This window comes from Balaenoptera physalus (genome assembly GCF_965194825.1).
Source record: "Balaenoptera physalus genome assembly, chromosome: 4".
NCBI lineage: Eukaryota > Metazoa > Chordata > Mammalia > Artiodactyla > Balaenopteridae > Balaenoptera > Balaenoptera physalus.
The window spans coordinates 86,120,780-86,134,540 of record NC_138891.1 but is presented as its reverse complement, the minus strand read 5'-3'; the positions used below and the strand labels follow the sequence as shown (position 1 = coordinate 86,134,540).

The 13,761-nt window shown below is 38.5% G+C and overlaps 1 protein-coding gene and 1 long non-coding RNA gene across 3 annotated transcripts in view; both read left to right on the top strand.

The window, feature by feature from the left end:
* The first annotated feature begins 1,011 nt into the window (after positions 1-1,011).
* GRAMD1C (GRAM domain containing 1C) overlaps positions 1,012-13,761 on the top strand; it is a 94,794-nt gene continuing 82,044 nt past the window's right edge. For both annotated transcript variants that reach the window (XM_082460187.1, XM_082460186.1), the window contains exon 1: positions 1,012-1,820. In XM_082460187.1, the coding sequence (XP_082316313.1) occupies positions 1,794-1,820 (27 nt within the window). In that variant the 5' untranslated portion in view covers positions 1,012-1,793. The remainder of the gene's footprint in view (positions 1,821-13,761) is intronic.
* On the top strand, positions 9,009-12,412 carry LOC309659952. Its single transcript, XR_014263062.1, has 2 exons — positions 9,009-10,786; positions 11,173-12,412. It is a non-coding gene; the product is annotated as an uncharacterized lncRNA (long non-coding RNA).

Genomic DNA, 13,761 nt, shown 5'->3' with positions numbered 1-13,761 from the left:
CAGCTTTAATATATATTGCACATCGAAACAGATATGGCAACTAATTGTAACATGATTTGGGACTAGATTCTTTTGCCATAAGGACATTATTGGGACAATTGGTAGAACTTTAGTGGGGTGTGTGAATTAGAAGCCAGTATTATAATCTTAATTTCTCAATTTTGTTGGTCATATTGTGACTGTTTAGGAGAATGTCCTTGTGTGTAGAAAATATTCACCAAAGTATTCTGAGTCCATAGTTGACTCTCAGATGGTTTAGGGAAAAGGTTATTGTAACATATTTGCAACTTTTTTTTTTTCATATTTGCAACTTTTATTTAAGTTTGAAATTGTTTCAAAATTTTAGAACATTTTAAATAGTTAAAAAATACTTTGTATACTGATCCCTTTCATCTTACCATTAAAGTACTATTAAAAAAAAATACTGGCATTATTAAACGCTTTCAATCCAAAGAAGTGTGTGGCTTCTGGTTCAAAGAATAGACAGTCATTTTTTCCTTCAGCCTATTCTTGTACACAACATTGAAGGAAAACACAGCTTATGCAAAGTTTTGCAGGACAAGGACAAGAACCTATCCTTTCTGGATTATCTTATTAGGTAATTTGTCCTTTAGCATGTATTATATATTTTCAAAATACACTCAGTATCTGACTCTCTGTGGAACTGGATTTGACTCTTTCCTCCTCCTCAACCTTACATGATTATTTTCAAACATACAGAAATAGAAAGAATCACTGAACAGTGGCATACCTGCCACAAAGATGCAATAATTGTTAACATTTTGCTAGTTTGCTCTCTACGTATTGTCTTAGTCCACTCAGACTGCCAAAACAAAAACACCACAGGCTGTGTGGCTTAGACAACAAACATTTATTTCTCAGGGTTGTGGAGTCTGGGGAGCCCAAGCTCAAGACAACAGCAGATTCGGTGTCTGGTGGGAGCCGGCATCCTGTTCACAGACGGCAATGTTCTTCACTGCGTCCTCACACGGTGGAAGCAGATTACCTGTCAATCTATGAATTTGGGGGGACACATCCATTCTCTGGCATCTATCTTTGTTGAAGCATTTGAAATCAAGTTGCAGACATCACGACACTTCACTCCTAAATACTCGAGCACGAATTTTCTAATAATAAAGACATTCTCCAACATAACCAAAAGTATTAATTATCCATAAACGAATATCAATAAATTTATCTATGTCATTCATTATTTTGTAACACTAGCTCTAATAAACGTTTCGTATTCAATATTCCTCAATTGTTCTAGAAATGTCTTTTATAGCTTTTTTGGAACTAGCATCTGCAACAACATTCAATAGCTTTTTATCAATAACTTCAATTGCTTATTTGAAGGAACAGCCCTTGCCATGCAATTCACTTTTTCTGCACATTGGAGCAGGGTACGTATAAATGAGAAGCAGAGTGGAGGCTTTTGGAGGAGTGACTTGTGCCTAGAAGCCACTTCACGGTAGGCACATGAGTTTGAGGTTGGGAGGTAGGTAAGGACAGGGGCTCATCCTGATTCCTAGCAAAGATAGGCCTGCCGGCTAACAAATTAACGTTACATACTGGGGTGGGGTGTGTGTGGAGGGGGGTGAGTCGTGAATGGCCGCCAGAGGGCGCAAGACGCGCCGACGGGACCCAAGGTGGCCCTCGGAGGGCGGGCGGGAGGAACGCGCGGGGCCCGGAGCCCGGAGCGCGCGCCGGGGGGGCCGCGGGGCGCGCGCCTGCAGCCCCCTCCCCGCGGCGGGGCGCGCGTGCGCGGTACCTCGGCGGCGGAGGGATCCGCGATGGAAGGCGCTCTGACGGTCCGCCAGGTAAGCGGCGCCGCGCTGGGACGAGTTCCCAAGCCGGGGATTTACCCGGCAGTTTTCTTCACGAAGGTTGTTTGAACCCTCTCAGATTATGAAAATTATTTCGTCTTTTTCCTTTTCTTGGTGCTCTTTAGAGTAATTTGGCAAGTTGTTACCGAGGAAACGGTGTCCTGTGCCTCCTGGGAGCCTTTCCGTCTGCGCGGTGGTGGGAAGATCTGCTTGTTTGTGGGCGTGGAACGCTGGCGTTTGGTCCCGAGATGTCCTAGTCCGGACGCCCCAGCCTAAGGCCCCACTGTCATGATTCCGACCTGGGATCACGTCGATCCAGTCTCTCGCCATTCCCTTAACTTTCAGCTCTTGATAAAAGGGCTCAGAACTATAGATAGTTTAAATCACTGTGCTGTCAACCACGTTTTTGGTTTCAGCTAGTTTTATTTGTTTACTACCTTATTTGATTAACGGAAGAACTTGCTGATTAATCTCTAGGGTGAAAGCCCACTTTTGTTGCAGGAGTACCTGCATTTCTGAACACTATCCTCATTGCTTTTACATTGGTTGTGTGTGTGTATTTTACTTTTAGAGAGTTGCAGTCAGTGCAGTCCCTTTTAATCGAGAGCATTTTATAGTTTATAAAACGGCAGAGGCACTCAAATAATTGTTGGATGAACAAATAAATGAATGTGCTATATCAGTTGATTCTCAAAACATTACTATGAAATAGGCCAGGTGGATATTTACGGACCGAAGCAGTCACTCATTCAGCTATGTCCCTGGCACTGCGTGTTTGGGATAAATGGGGAGCAACACAGACGAACCCTGCTCTCAGTGAGCTTATTGTCTAGACTAGAGAGCATTGTTACCCAGACTGTGGAGTGGAGAAAACATTTAGAGAGGTTGAGCGACTGCAAGTGACCGCGTAGCTAATACCTTAGAGAGCTAGGATTCTGCTGTGGCCACTCTGTAAAGCCAGAATGGACTCCTACCCAACATTTGATTTGGGGAGAGAAACTGACGATGCCACACACACACCGTGAAGAGGTTTATTACTTATATTTAAAGGCTTATTACTTACATATGTACATAGTGAAGAGGGAAGAGCAGGGCAGTCTTCTCAAGAAGATCCAAAATGATTTGAAAGGGCAAGGGAAGGAGGCTGGCTCTGGGCTTTTATTGTGGTTAGGGGGTGGGGTCAGGGGTTCCTCTGTGCCTACAGGGTCTTGCTTGGTTTGACTCTCCCACCCACACCAAAGGAAAGAGCACCCAGGCTTTTTTTTTTTTTTTTCCAACTTGCCCATTTGAGGGACAGAGAGGAAGAAGGAGGGGGTGAGGCCTAAAAGCTGTCAGCAGGCAAACGTAAAAAATTAAATGAGACTGTTTACGATTTACTGTTGGTGTCTGACTGATGACTGAAATGTACCATTTTTCATTGAGTTTAATTTTGAACTTGTTTAAGTAAGCCATCATGGCTATGGTATGAGGACTGCAGCCTGAAGTCAGTAAGGAAAATGTAAGTTCCATGGAATGCCTTGTTCAAGAGCCCAATGATGTGTATTTTGAGAAATAAAATGAGTACCTTGGTTACTATTAGTAATGTCTGGAACTCTTGATGGGGATAAGGAGTGTCTTGGTGAGGCCTTTTATTCTGGCTTTAGTTTATGTATAGACACGTGGACCATGATTTATATTTTGAGTATCTGAAAGCAAGAGAGTTCCAGAGTTCTTTACTCCAAATGGTACAACTCCTAGGCAATGGCCCAAGAGTCTGTGAAAATGTGCAGATGGAGCCGACTGTTGGCCAGAGCATTCAGTGTTAAGAAAACTGTGGGAAGTTCAGCCAGTTGTGCAGACCTCTGGGTCCTTTCCTTCATCAGAGACATCCTGGTTAAGGGATGAAAAGCAGTAGGTCTCCAGTGAGCTCCAGCACGTGTAGGGGTCATGATGCTGTCCACTGAACAGCAAGTTTGTCCATCACACTTCAGATGGGAGTTAGAAGTGTTGAACTCCTATTGCTTTCACTCGGTTGAATCCAGACTGGTCTCCAGGTATTCAAGGGGTTCGGGAGAGGGGTGACCTCTTCTAGCACCATGACATCTGAATGAGAACAGGGGAGGGCCATGCCTGCCTGTAGGTGGGATATGCCGGAGGGCCCAGATTTGTTTCTGTCCTGCAGCAAGGAGACCTTGGTGGCTATGCTGAGCTTGCAAGGTGTTGCTCCCAGGACCCAAGGCATAATGGGCAACTGGGTATGGAGGGTCATAGGCTCAGGGCTTGTGAGAGCCTCTGCTTCTAGGAGGGTCCAGTGTGCTGTCAGTCATTGCTGTTTAAATGGCATATTGTGTGGAGGTGAGGAGAGAGTTTCTTGCACCAGAAGCCAGTGGACAACTTACGGACACTGTGGGTGGTCCAGAGACTCCAGGAGTCATGAAAAGAGGCTGCTAAAGTCTCTACAGTGAAGGATTCTTTGTGCGTTTATATGTGTGTTTGTGTGGGGGGTTTTTTCGTGTGTGGGGGGATGGGGGAGGAAGTAGCATTGTTGGGAGTGTCTGTTATATTATAATTTTGACAAATTTTAGAATCTTTTTTGGGAATCCACCTATTAAGGGTGGATTGACCTGCAAGTAACAGCATAAACAGGCTTAAGTAAAATTTGTAAATGAGCAATATATAGCCTCCAGTATCCAAAAGGACCTAAAGGATGTTGGACTTTGCTTTTTTTAATTTATTTTATTCAAGTATAGTTGATTTACAATGTTGTGTTAATTTCTGCTGTACAGCCAAGTGATATATACATTCTTTTTCATATTCTTTTCCATTATGGTTTATCACAGGATATTGAATATATATTGTTCCTTGTTGGACTTGTTTTAATGTTGCTCCTTGACATTGTCAGGGATGGAGTGGCCCTTGGTTTACCAAATAGTTTTCACGAATGTAACCAAGGTAGCAGGCCTTACACCATGTGTGGGGCAATGACCCATCCTCTTTTCATGAGTATTTGCACGTCCTGAATGGGTGTGTCAAAAGAATGTCCTCAGAGGAGGATGTAATCAATGTAACATCATCATACCTGTGCTCCTGGAGAGAAGTGGATACAGTTACCTATAAAGGTTGTATGTGGTGGCAAGGCTTTTGAGATACCTTATGGGTAGCCAGGTAAAGGTATATCATGTCCCTCTGGAGGGGAAGGCAAACTGTGACTGAGAAGTCACTGAACAGAACATATTTGTCAAACTTATAACATCAAAATACTTACCAGTTTCTGATTGGATGGTGTCAGTAATTTTAATAGTATTGGGTAGAGGGGCCTTCACGGGTAGGACCATAGCATCAGGGATACAGTAATCAACTGTGAGGCACTATTCATTTTTCCATCTTTACCAGGCCACATTGGGCTGTTAAATGGAGAAGCAATAGGGATAATCACTCTTTCACTAATTAGGTCTTAAATAATAAATCTCAATCTTTGAAGGCCCTGTTTTATTTTACATTGAACTATGTTAACTATTTTAACTAGGGGTTGAGGGGCGGTCCATAGGGTCTGACTTTTATAAAAGCCATTTTGTAAGCCCCAAAGACTTGATATAAATTTATTACTCATTGGGTCAGAGCATCCTTTGCCACTACAGGATATTTTAGGGCAATGTGTTCTATGACCAGGGAGAATTTAGGCAAGATAGTAGTTCTGGTAGTTAAGGTGAGACATACGTATTTGTTGTCTATTTTATGTTGAGTAATTCCTCTAAGATTATAGAGGGTAACTTGTTTAAATTTAGTTCTTTAGATCTTCAGGTATAACTGTAGTTGAGCCCAGTATTGATTAGAACCATGAAGATTTGCCAATCAGTGCATTTCAGCAGATGTTGAAGTTCATTCAAAACCTATGCTATAAATCCCACTCCTGTGCATATATCTAGAGAAAAGATACACGCACCCCAATGTTCATAGCAGCACTATTTACAATAGCCAAGACATGGAAGCAACCTAAGTGTCCATCGACAGATGAATGGATAAAGGAGATATGGTACATATATATACAATGGAATATTACTCAGCCATAAAAAAGAATGAAATAATGCCATTTGCAGTTACATGGATGGATCTAGAAATTATCATATTAAGTGAAGTAAGTCAAGGACAAAAATCATACGATGTCACTTATATGTAGAATCTTAAAAAAAAATGATATAAATGAACTTATTTACAAAACAGAAAGAGACTCACAGACATAGAAAACAACCTTATGGTTACCAGAGGGGATGGTGCGGGCGGGGAGAGGTAAATTAGGAGTTTGGGATTAACATGTGCACACTACTATATATAAAACAGATAAACAACAAGTACCTACTGATGTTGAATATCTTGTAATAACCTATAATGGAAAAGAATCTGAAAAAGAATATATATTTAGAACTGAATCACTTTGCTGTACACCTGAAACTGACACAACATTGTAAGTTAACTATACTTCAATAAAAAAATGGTTATATATTTTTTAAAAACCCTATGCTGTAGAGGTATGGAAACCAATCTTTACCTTTTGTTGTATAAATTATTTTAATACGTTTTGGATTTCCAACTGCGTCAAATTGTGGACCTCTGTTTCAAGTTTTTTTTTTTTTTTTTTGGTTGGTTTCTTCTCCCTGTATCCAGCCGTGTTTGTTTCTTTTTTTCTCTCTCTTTTTGATGGTTAGTGAATGTACTTCCTGTGGAGGGGGTCCTCTCTATCCTTTCATATTTGTAAATTTCTTCCTCCAGAGACCCTCAAATCAGTATCACCAGGGTTAGGGGCTTCCCCCATGGCAGTGGTTACGTCACAGAGTTTAGGAAACTCAAGCTGAAGTTGTGTTTGAATTACCCCTTTACTGTGCCACAGGGTGCTGTGGGTGCTTTTCCCTGTAACCCTGAGGATCAGCATTTTTGTTAAAAGAGGCATAGGTGGTGACTGCAGTAGCAGCAGCAGTGTTTTAAGAGTCCTGGTGAGCTTTGTGCTCTTATGATGGAAGCCGCTCCACCCCCGCTCCCTTTTTTTTTAACTCTATAGTGACTGTTCTTTCACGAGTGACCACCCCATGGGCCAATATCTTGCATAGGGTATAACCTTTCCCCTAAGCACTCTATAGGTTGAGGCCAGTGCCTGGTTGAGACATCTGATTCATTTATTTTATTTCTTTGTGTTTGTATAAATCAGAGTTAATTTACCAATTTCCCTACCAATGGACAGTAAGGTTGTTTCCACTTTCTTGGTGATACAAACATTGTTAACTTCATGTACATTAAATTGCTGGGTGGTAGTACATGTATACCCACCTTAGACCCTACTAGGCATTGCAAATTATTCTCCAAAGAGGTTGAACCAGTTGTTAACTCCCGTTACTTTTTTTTTTTTTTTTTTTTTTTCTGTTTAATTGTTCCTCTAGCTGACTGTGAACTCCTGGTTCACTCTAGTGCCAACTAAACTACCTAATAAATAGTAGCAGTTGGAAAGTATATGTTGCATGTATAAACATATGAATTATAGAAGCAAAAACATATTAATTACTCTTTTCTAAAAGCTTACATACTGTCCTTTTTATATTGATTTGAGTATTTTGAACATTAACTGCTTTCTTTTTAAAATGGGGCATTTCTCAGTAAGTAGTTTAATTGTTTGATACTTGTTTCCAGGTAGTAAATGAAAGGGATTCAAGCTTTGCTGCTGAGTTACAGGAAGAGTTAGAGGAAAATCTTAGTCCAGTTGTGGATGAGAATAATGTAGTGTCAGCTACAAAACAGGGGCCCAATTTACATAACTGGAGTGGTGACTGGAGCTTTTGGGTAATATATTTTCTTTCTTATATCTTCATTTTAATCTTAAATGCAATATTTCTTTGTCTATAGCAATTCTTATTTATAATATTTTCTTATTAACTTCTAGACTTTAGATATTTAAGTTTTAATCCAGAGTCCCAAAGACATTTCTGGTTATGCTCTCCTTTGGCCACTAGAATGCAGTGTTGTGGCCACTGCATTGTGATGCAGTGATGGAGTAGGATTATCTGCTCCAGTTTCCCTGGGAGAAAACTACACCACAGAAATGGATTCCACTTACATTGTTGTTCCTTATATTGGCAAGAGACTAATATCATACAGAAACTGTATTTCTCAGTGTTACTGAGAAACCAGCCACTTTACATAATTTTGATTTAAAGAATTAGTTCCTGTACCTAAAAGGAGGTTTAACAACGTTTGACCTGTAGTGTGTAATGATTATAGGATAGGTTTTAAAGGTAGGAGTTTCATATTCTTTTTGCCCTGTGTTCACCTGGTTGTATATCCTGGATATGCTTCAGGTTTCCCCACTGTAAAATGAGACTCTTGCTTGTTGATTAGGAGCACAGAGTCTTTGGTAAGAACAACGTTTCTGTTACCATATGAATGCCAGCAGTTATTATTTTAAAGGGCTCATTCTAAATCTAGCAGTTCCTATGAGAGTTATGAGCCTTTTGATAGAATCTGGTGTAATGCAACTGTAAGTGAAATTTACATAAGATTCTAAGGCATATGTAGTTCCAATACTTATTCATTAGAAAGCTCGTCTCTTGAGGATTAGGTATACTTGGTAGCAGAATTTCTTATAATTTTAGACTAGATTAAGAAAAAACATAATATTAACAGGTTATAAGGATCAGTTTAAGCACCATTATTCCGTTCATAATTAGCAGCTCATTTATTGAATGCTATTGAATCTTAGCATAAATAACAGGTTCTTACTGCCCATTAAAAAAAATAACATCATATATTTTTTTGGAATCATATACTAAGGAAAATATTTAATTGCTAAGAAATATACTAAAATAGCTACATAGCCTAAAAATCATGTCATCTATATTGATTATATTATTTTTGGTCACATTTTGAGGAAGTTTATGACTGCTGTAGTGTTTTCACCCTTCTGCACTGTGATTTTTATAGCTTATGTTATAGTTTGGAAAACCTTTATAGCTCCAAGTGTTATCTACAGGGCTAGACTGTAGCAGTTCCTGTGGCAGACTTAAAACAAAAAAGGGTAAAGCAAGAAAAGGAAAAAGCAAAGGAATGAGAGGATTTAGAAATAGAAGGAGAGAGAAAAATAGAGGTATGTGTTCTAGAGCTTTGCTCCTCTTTAAGTTTGGTATGTGGGGCTAGCAGACTCGGCATTACCTGATTAGAAATGCAGAATCCTGGGCCCAACCTCAGACCTACTGAATCAGAATCTTCATTTTCACAAGAATTCCAGGTGATTTGTATGCACATTCAAGTTTGAGAAGCACTGACTTAGAGTGTCAAATGTTCACTTTGGCTCAGTTTAAGTTTGTATGATGATTGCAAACACTTTATTTAGAGGACTTTTTATATGAATTCGCATGGAATAGATTTAGAGACAAATACAACATCTCAGAAATTTTACTGACTTTTCCAGAGGTCACTTATCCAGAAACTAGAACTATCAGAACTTAGAAGCAAACAAAACCAAAAAAGAACCTGAAGAGCTAAATCAGAGTTTATGCCGATGGATCTTGTAAAAGGAGAATCCCTAAGCTTTCATTTGGAATTTCTTTAATGTATTTTTTGACATGTTTTTTATAAGCCTAAATAAGTAGGCTCCCATTGTGTAATTGAATAGATTATTGGAGATGGGAATTATTTGGTGATGACACATGGACAGTAGCAAGAAATGATAGCAGAAGCTCAAAAAGTGTAGGAACTTGGGCCTCTCAATGTGGAGGCCAAAGGTCTATGCAGAGCATTGACTCTAATATAGTACTGTAGCTGGTAAAAATGGTTAAGAAGTCTGGAAAATAAATAATGCATTTTTTTCCCTCTGCCATTTTAAATCCATATGCTTCTACCACTCTACTCCGCCATGTTGCCATTTTCATGTTCTCCCGGCAATAAAGTAGGAATTGAATGAGTACAGTAAGATGGCAGAGTTCACCGAGAGATCCAAAAGTAACAGAACGAAGACAAATAGCATAACAGGAAAATATTCATGCGGCACATGACTGGGTAGTTAAGCAAAGAATTAGTAGAGTGTCAGAGCCGTTTCACTGGAACACCCAAGGAACCTAGTTTTGCGCCTTTTCACTTTGGGAAAGTTTCTACCAAAAAAGATTGAGCACTTTGTAAACTTTTGGTATTTAAAGTGTTAAGCCCCAGGGATCTGAAAACTTCACTTAGGTGGAATATCTCATATATTCTGGCCCGGCTAACTCTATTGATCTAACTGTAATGAATTTAGAGGCCAGCATGATATAATTGAACAAATTGGAGATCAGGAACAAAACATCTGGGATAGAGTGCGTGCTCTGCCCCTGGTGATTTCACTGTGTAGTGCTCTTGAGTATGTTGTTTAACCTGTTTGGCCTCAGGTGGCTCACTTGTAAAATTCGAGATTGGGCCATAGTATTGCAGCACCAGTGTGTCTTGAATCAAGACAAAAGAGGTTTATGGCTAGCAAGTGCTCATAAATTACAGTCCTGAAAGCTTTGTGTCTGTCGGTCATAAGAGAGTATGTTACATGGGGAACACCTTCCCTTAACATTGTCCCAGTTGTAAAAAGGTTGAAAAGTTCTAGATAAGAGGACATAATATTTGTACTATTGGAAAATTATTTTGATGCTTTCCCGCAAATAAAAAAAATTGTGAAAACTTAACAAAAGGATACAAGAAAGTGAACCTAAGTTTATTAAGGTTTTACCCCCCCCGAAGTTGATTTCTTTTAGACCCTATCCATTTAATCTTGTGCTACTTAATAGACTGGCTAGTGTCTTTCTGACAGTAGGACTTTAATTTAAATGAATATGATTAAATCACCGTAGCAACTGACACTGAGATCAAAAGCTACAGATTTTCGATTTCCATCTTATAATATAAACATAGGAATCTTGTTACATTTGTTTTATTTTTTTATTTTAAAATGAAAATATTTAATCCTAGTATGTGGGAGGTGAGTTTTATCATTAACTTTTTTTTTTTTTTTTTTTTTTTTTTTATTAATTAATTTATTTATTTATTTTTGACTGGGTTGGATCTTTTGTTGCTGCCCGAGGGCTTTCTCTAGTTGTGGCGAGCGGGGGCTACTCTTCGTTGCGGTGCGCGGGCTTCTCACTGCAGTGGCTTCTCTTGTTGCAGAGCACGGGCTCTAGGCGTGCGGGCTTCAGTAGTTGTGGCTCGTGGGCTCAGTAGTTGTGGCTCGCAGGCTCTAGAGTGCAGGCTCAGTAGTTGTGGCGCACGGGCTTAGTTGCTCCGCGGCATGTGGGATCTTCCCGGACCAGGGCTTGAACCCGTGTCCCCTGCATTGGCAGGCGGATTCTCAACCACTGTGCCACCAAGGAAGCCCCTATCATTAACTTTTAAATCCTAATGTAACAATAAAAATGATGTGAAATGAAGAAATGAAATTTAAAATAAAGTTAATAGCAAATAGCTATTTATGCTTTGCCCTTTATCGGTTAGCAAAAATACATAGCAGAAGAAAAAAACCCAAAATCAAAAACTTTTTTTTTTCCTGACTAAAGTAATGGTATAGTCCCCGTGGATTAGGTCCCAGAGGAAAAGCATACAGAGATCTGCAGCAGATGCATTTATTTAGTGTTAACTTCTCTTAGTGCTGTAGAGCTAGCAACTATTGGGAGTAGAAAAAAGCCTTTGAGATTTTCTGTTATGTATGTTTAGAAGATGACATCCTTTACTGGATTTTTAAAAATTTTTATTGGAGTATAGGTGATTTACAATGTTGTGTTAGTTTCAGGCATACAGCAAAGTGAATCAGTTATATATATACATATATCCACTCTTTTCATTTTTTTTAGATTCTTTTCCATATAGGCCATTACAGAGTATGGAATAGAGTTCCTTGTGCTATACAGCAGGTTCTTATTAGTTATCTATTTTATGTATAGTAGTGTGTACAGGTCAATCCCAGTCTCCCAATTTATCCCTCCCCACCCCTTATTCCCTGGTAACCATAAGTTTGTTTTCTACATCCGTGACTCTACTTCTATTTTGTAAATAAGTTCATTTGTACCCTTTTTTTTTTAGATTCCACATATAAGCATATGATATTTGTTTTTCTGTGTCTGACTTACTTCACTAAGTATGAAAATCTCTAGGTCCATCCATGTTGCTGCAATACTGGATTTTTTAAATAGAAGCATTAGTGCTTTGGGTAAGGTACTTAATAAAGTTCCCATTTAAAAATATTTGTCACTTGTATATACTTATTCCTTAATAGCTGATTAGTTGATATTTGCATTTTAAAAGTGGAAGGATTTATAAAGTTTTCTGAATTGTGTAAGTAAAATTAAAACTAAATTTGTTAAGAGGTCCTTGATGTGTTTTTCTTTAAATAATTGTGTATTTGGAAATCTTGACAAATATAAATAGAATAAAGAAGTATTTGATATCAGATCCCTCAGTTCTTTGATTTAGTAAGGGAAATAGGAAAATGAAGAGGTGGAGTAGGAGAATTTTAAAAGAGATTAGAAAATTTGTTGTTTCTTTTTTTGCTCTAAAACATTTTAAGAGCAAAACAAGTCTAGATTTTAAAATATTATCTACATATGTACAGATAATAAGTAGTATACCTATGTTTTAATAAAAAATATTATGTTTGAAGTTTTCTAGATCATAATCTAGTTTTTCTAATTGTACAAGAAATCAGAAATCTTGACTGTGTGCTTTGTCATTGACATATTGCATGATCATATTATTGTTATTAACAGGTAAGCTTTTCCACTTATAACTGGGGGATAAAACTTGCCACAAACCAGATTTATAGGTACATCATGACGATTAATTAATGTTGCACTGTACATTTTTTTTAAAAGCCCACGAGGATTAATTAGTATGTTTGTAACAAACTTTGGCAACTAAGAGGCTTCCTGTAATATGCTGTCCTCCACAACATATCTTGGATTTTTTTCAAGCTAAAAATGATATTTTGTATTTTCACTTTGGAAACTGATAAAAAGAGTAAACTCGTTTTCCAATTTCTGTTGGCTTAAAAAACATATTTTATGCAATTAAAAATTTCAATTATAGATAGATATTGTTTGAAAAACCTAGATCTCTTTTTAACACTTTTAGATTTAATTATAAAGGGATAGGAACTAACATTTCTAGCAGTATGGAGAGAGGACTGTCTAACTTAAAAGCTCTTTTGCTACCAAGTACCTAGAAATTCTCCGTGAAATGTTACAAACATCTTTTTAATACAGTGCTTTTCTGGGCTCTCAAGGTAGCAAGGGAAATAACTAAGGACTAAAGGAGAAGAGGGAACTGATTGCCAGAGTTGTAAGCATGAGAATTAATGCTGAGGCAGCCCTGAGGAGTTTATTAGTCTCAGTAACCAAAGGTTTAATGGCCACCCCGGGATAGGGGATGATGCCTTGGATTTGTAGGAATTGGAACTGAGAACTGTTTACAAAGCTATGACTCTTGAAGAGTTTTACCCTCCGTGAAAGGGCAGGTTGAAGACAAGGAAGCTTACCTGTCTCAACTTGGGCTTGGGGTGGTGGGGGAAACTGGGACTTGGATTTGGGACTTGGATTTAATACTTTATGAGCGAGCAGAAGGAGATTCAATAGATAGCATGTTAGTCCCTCTAAAACTTCCTGTCCAACTACCAGAGTGAGCTTCTATTACCCTAGTCACACTTGGCTCAATCATTACGTTATTTTAATTGCATTGTTTCTCTGGTCAAGATGTTACTAAGTAGTAAAATGGCCTAATGGTAGGCAGTACAAATAAGGGTATGGGGTATTGACATCTGAATCAGAATTAAAAGCACTTTAAACATTTTCCCCTCTTACATAGAATTAACACCTTTATTCTATCCCTACCAACCTTTCCTTCTTTTACTCTTTTTTTTTCACTTGTAGTCTGAGATAATTTTACATTCACATGTAGTTGTAAGAATAATAGA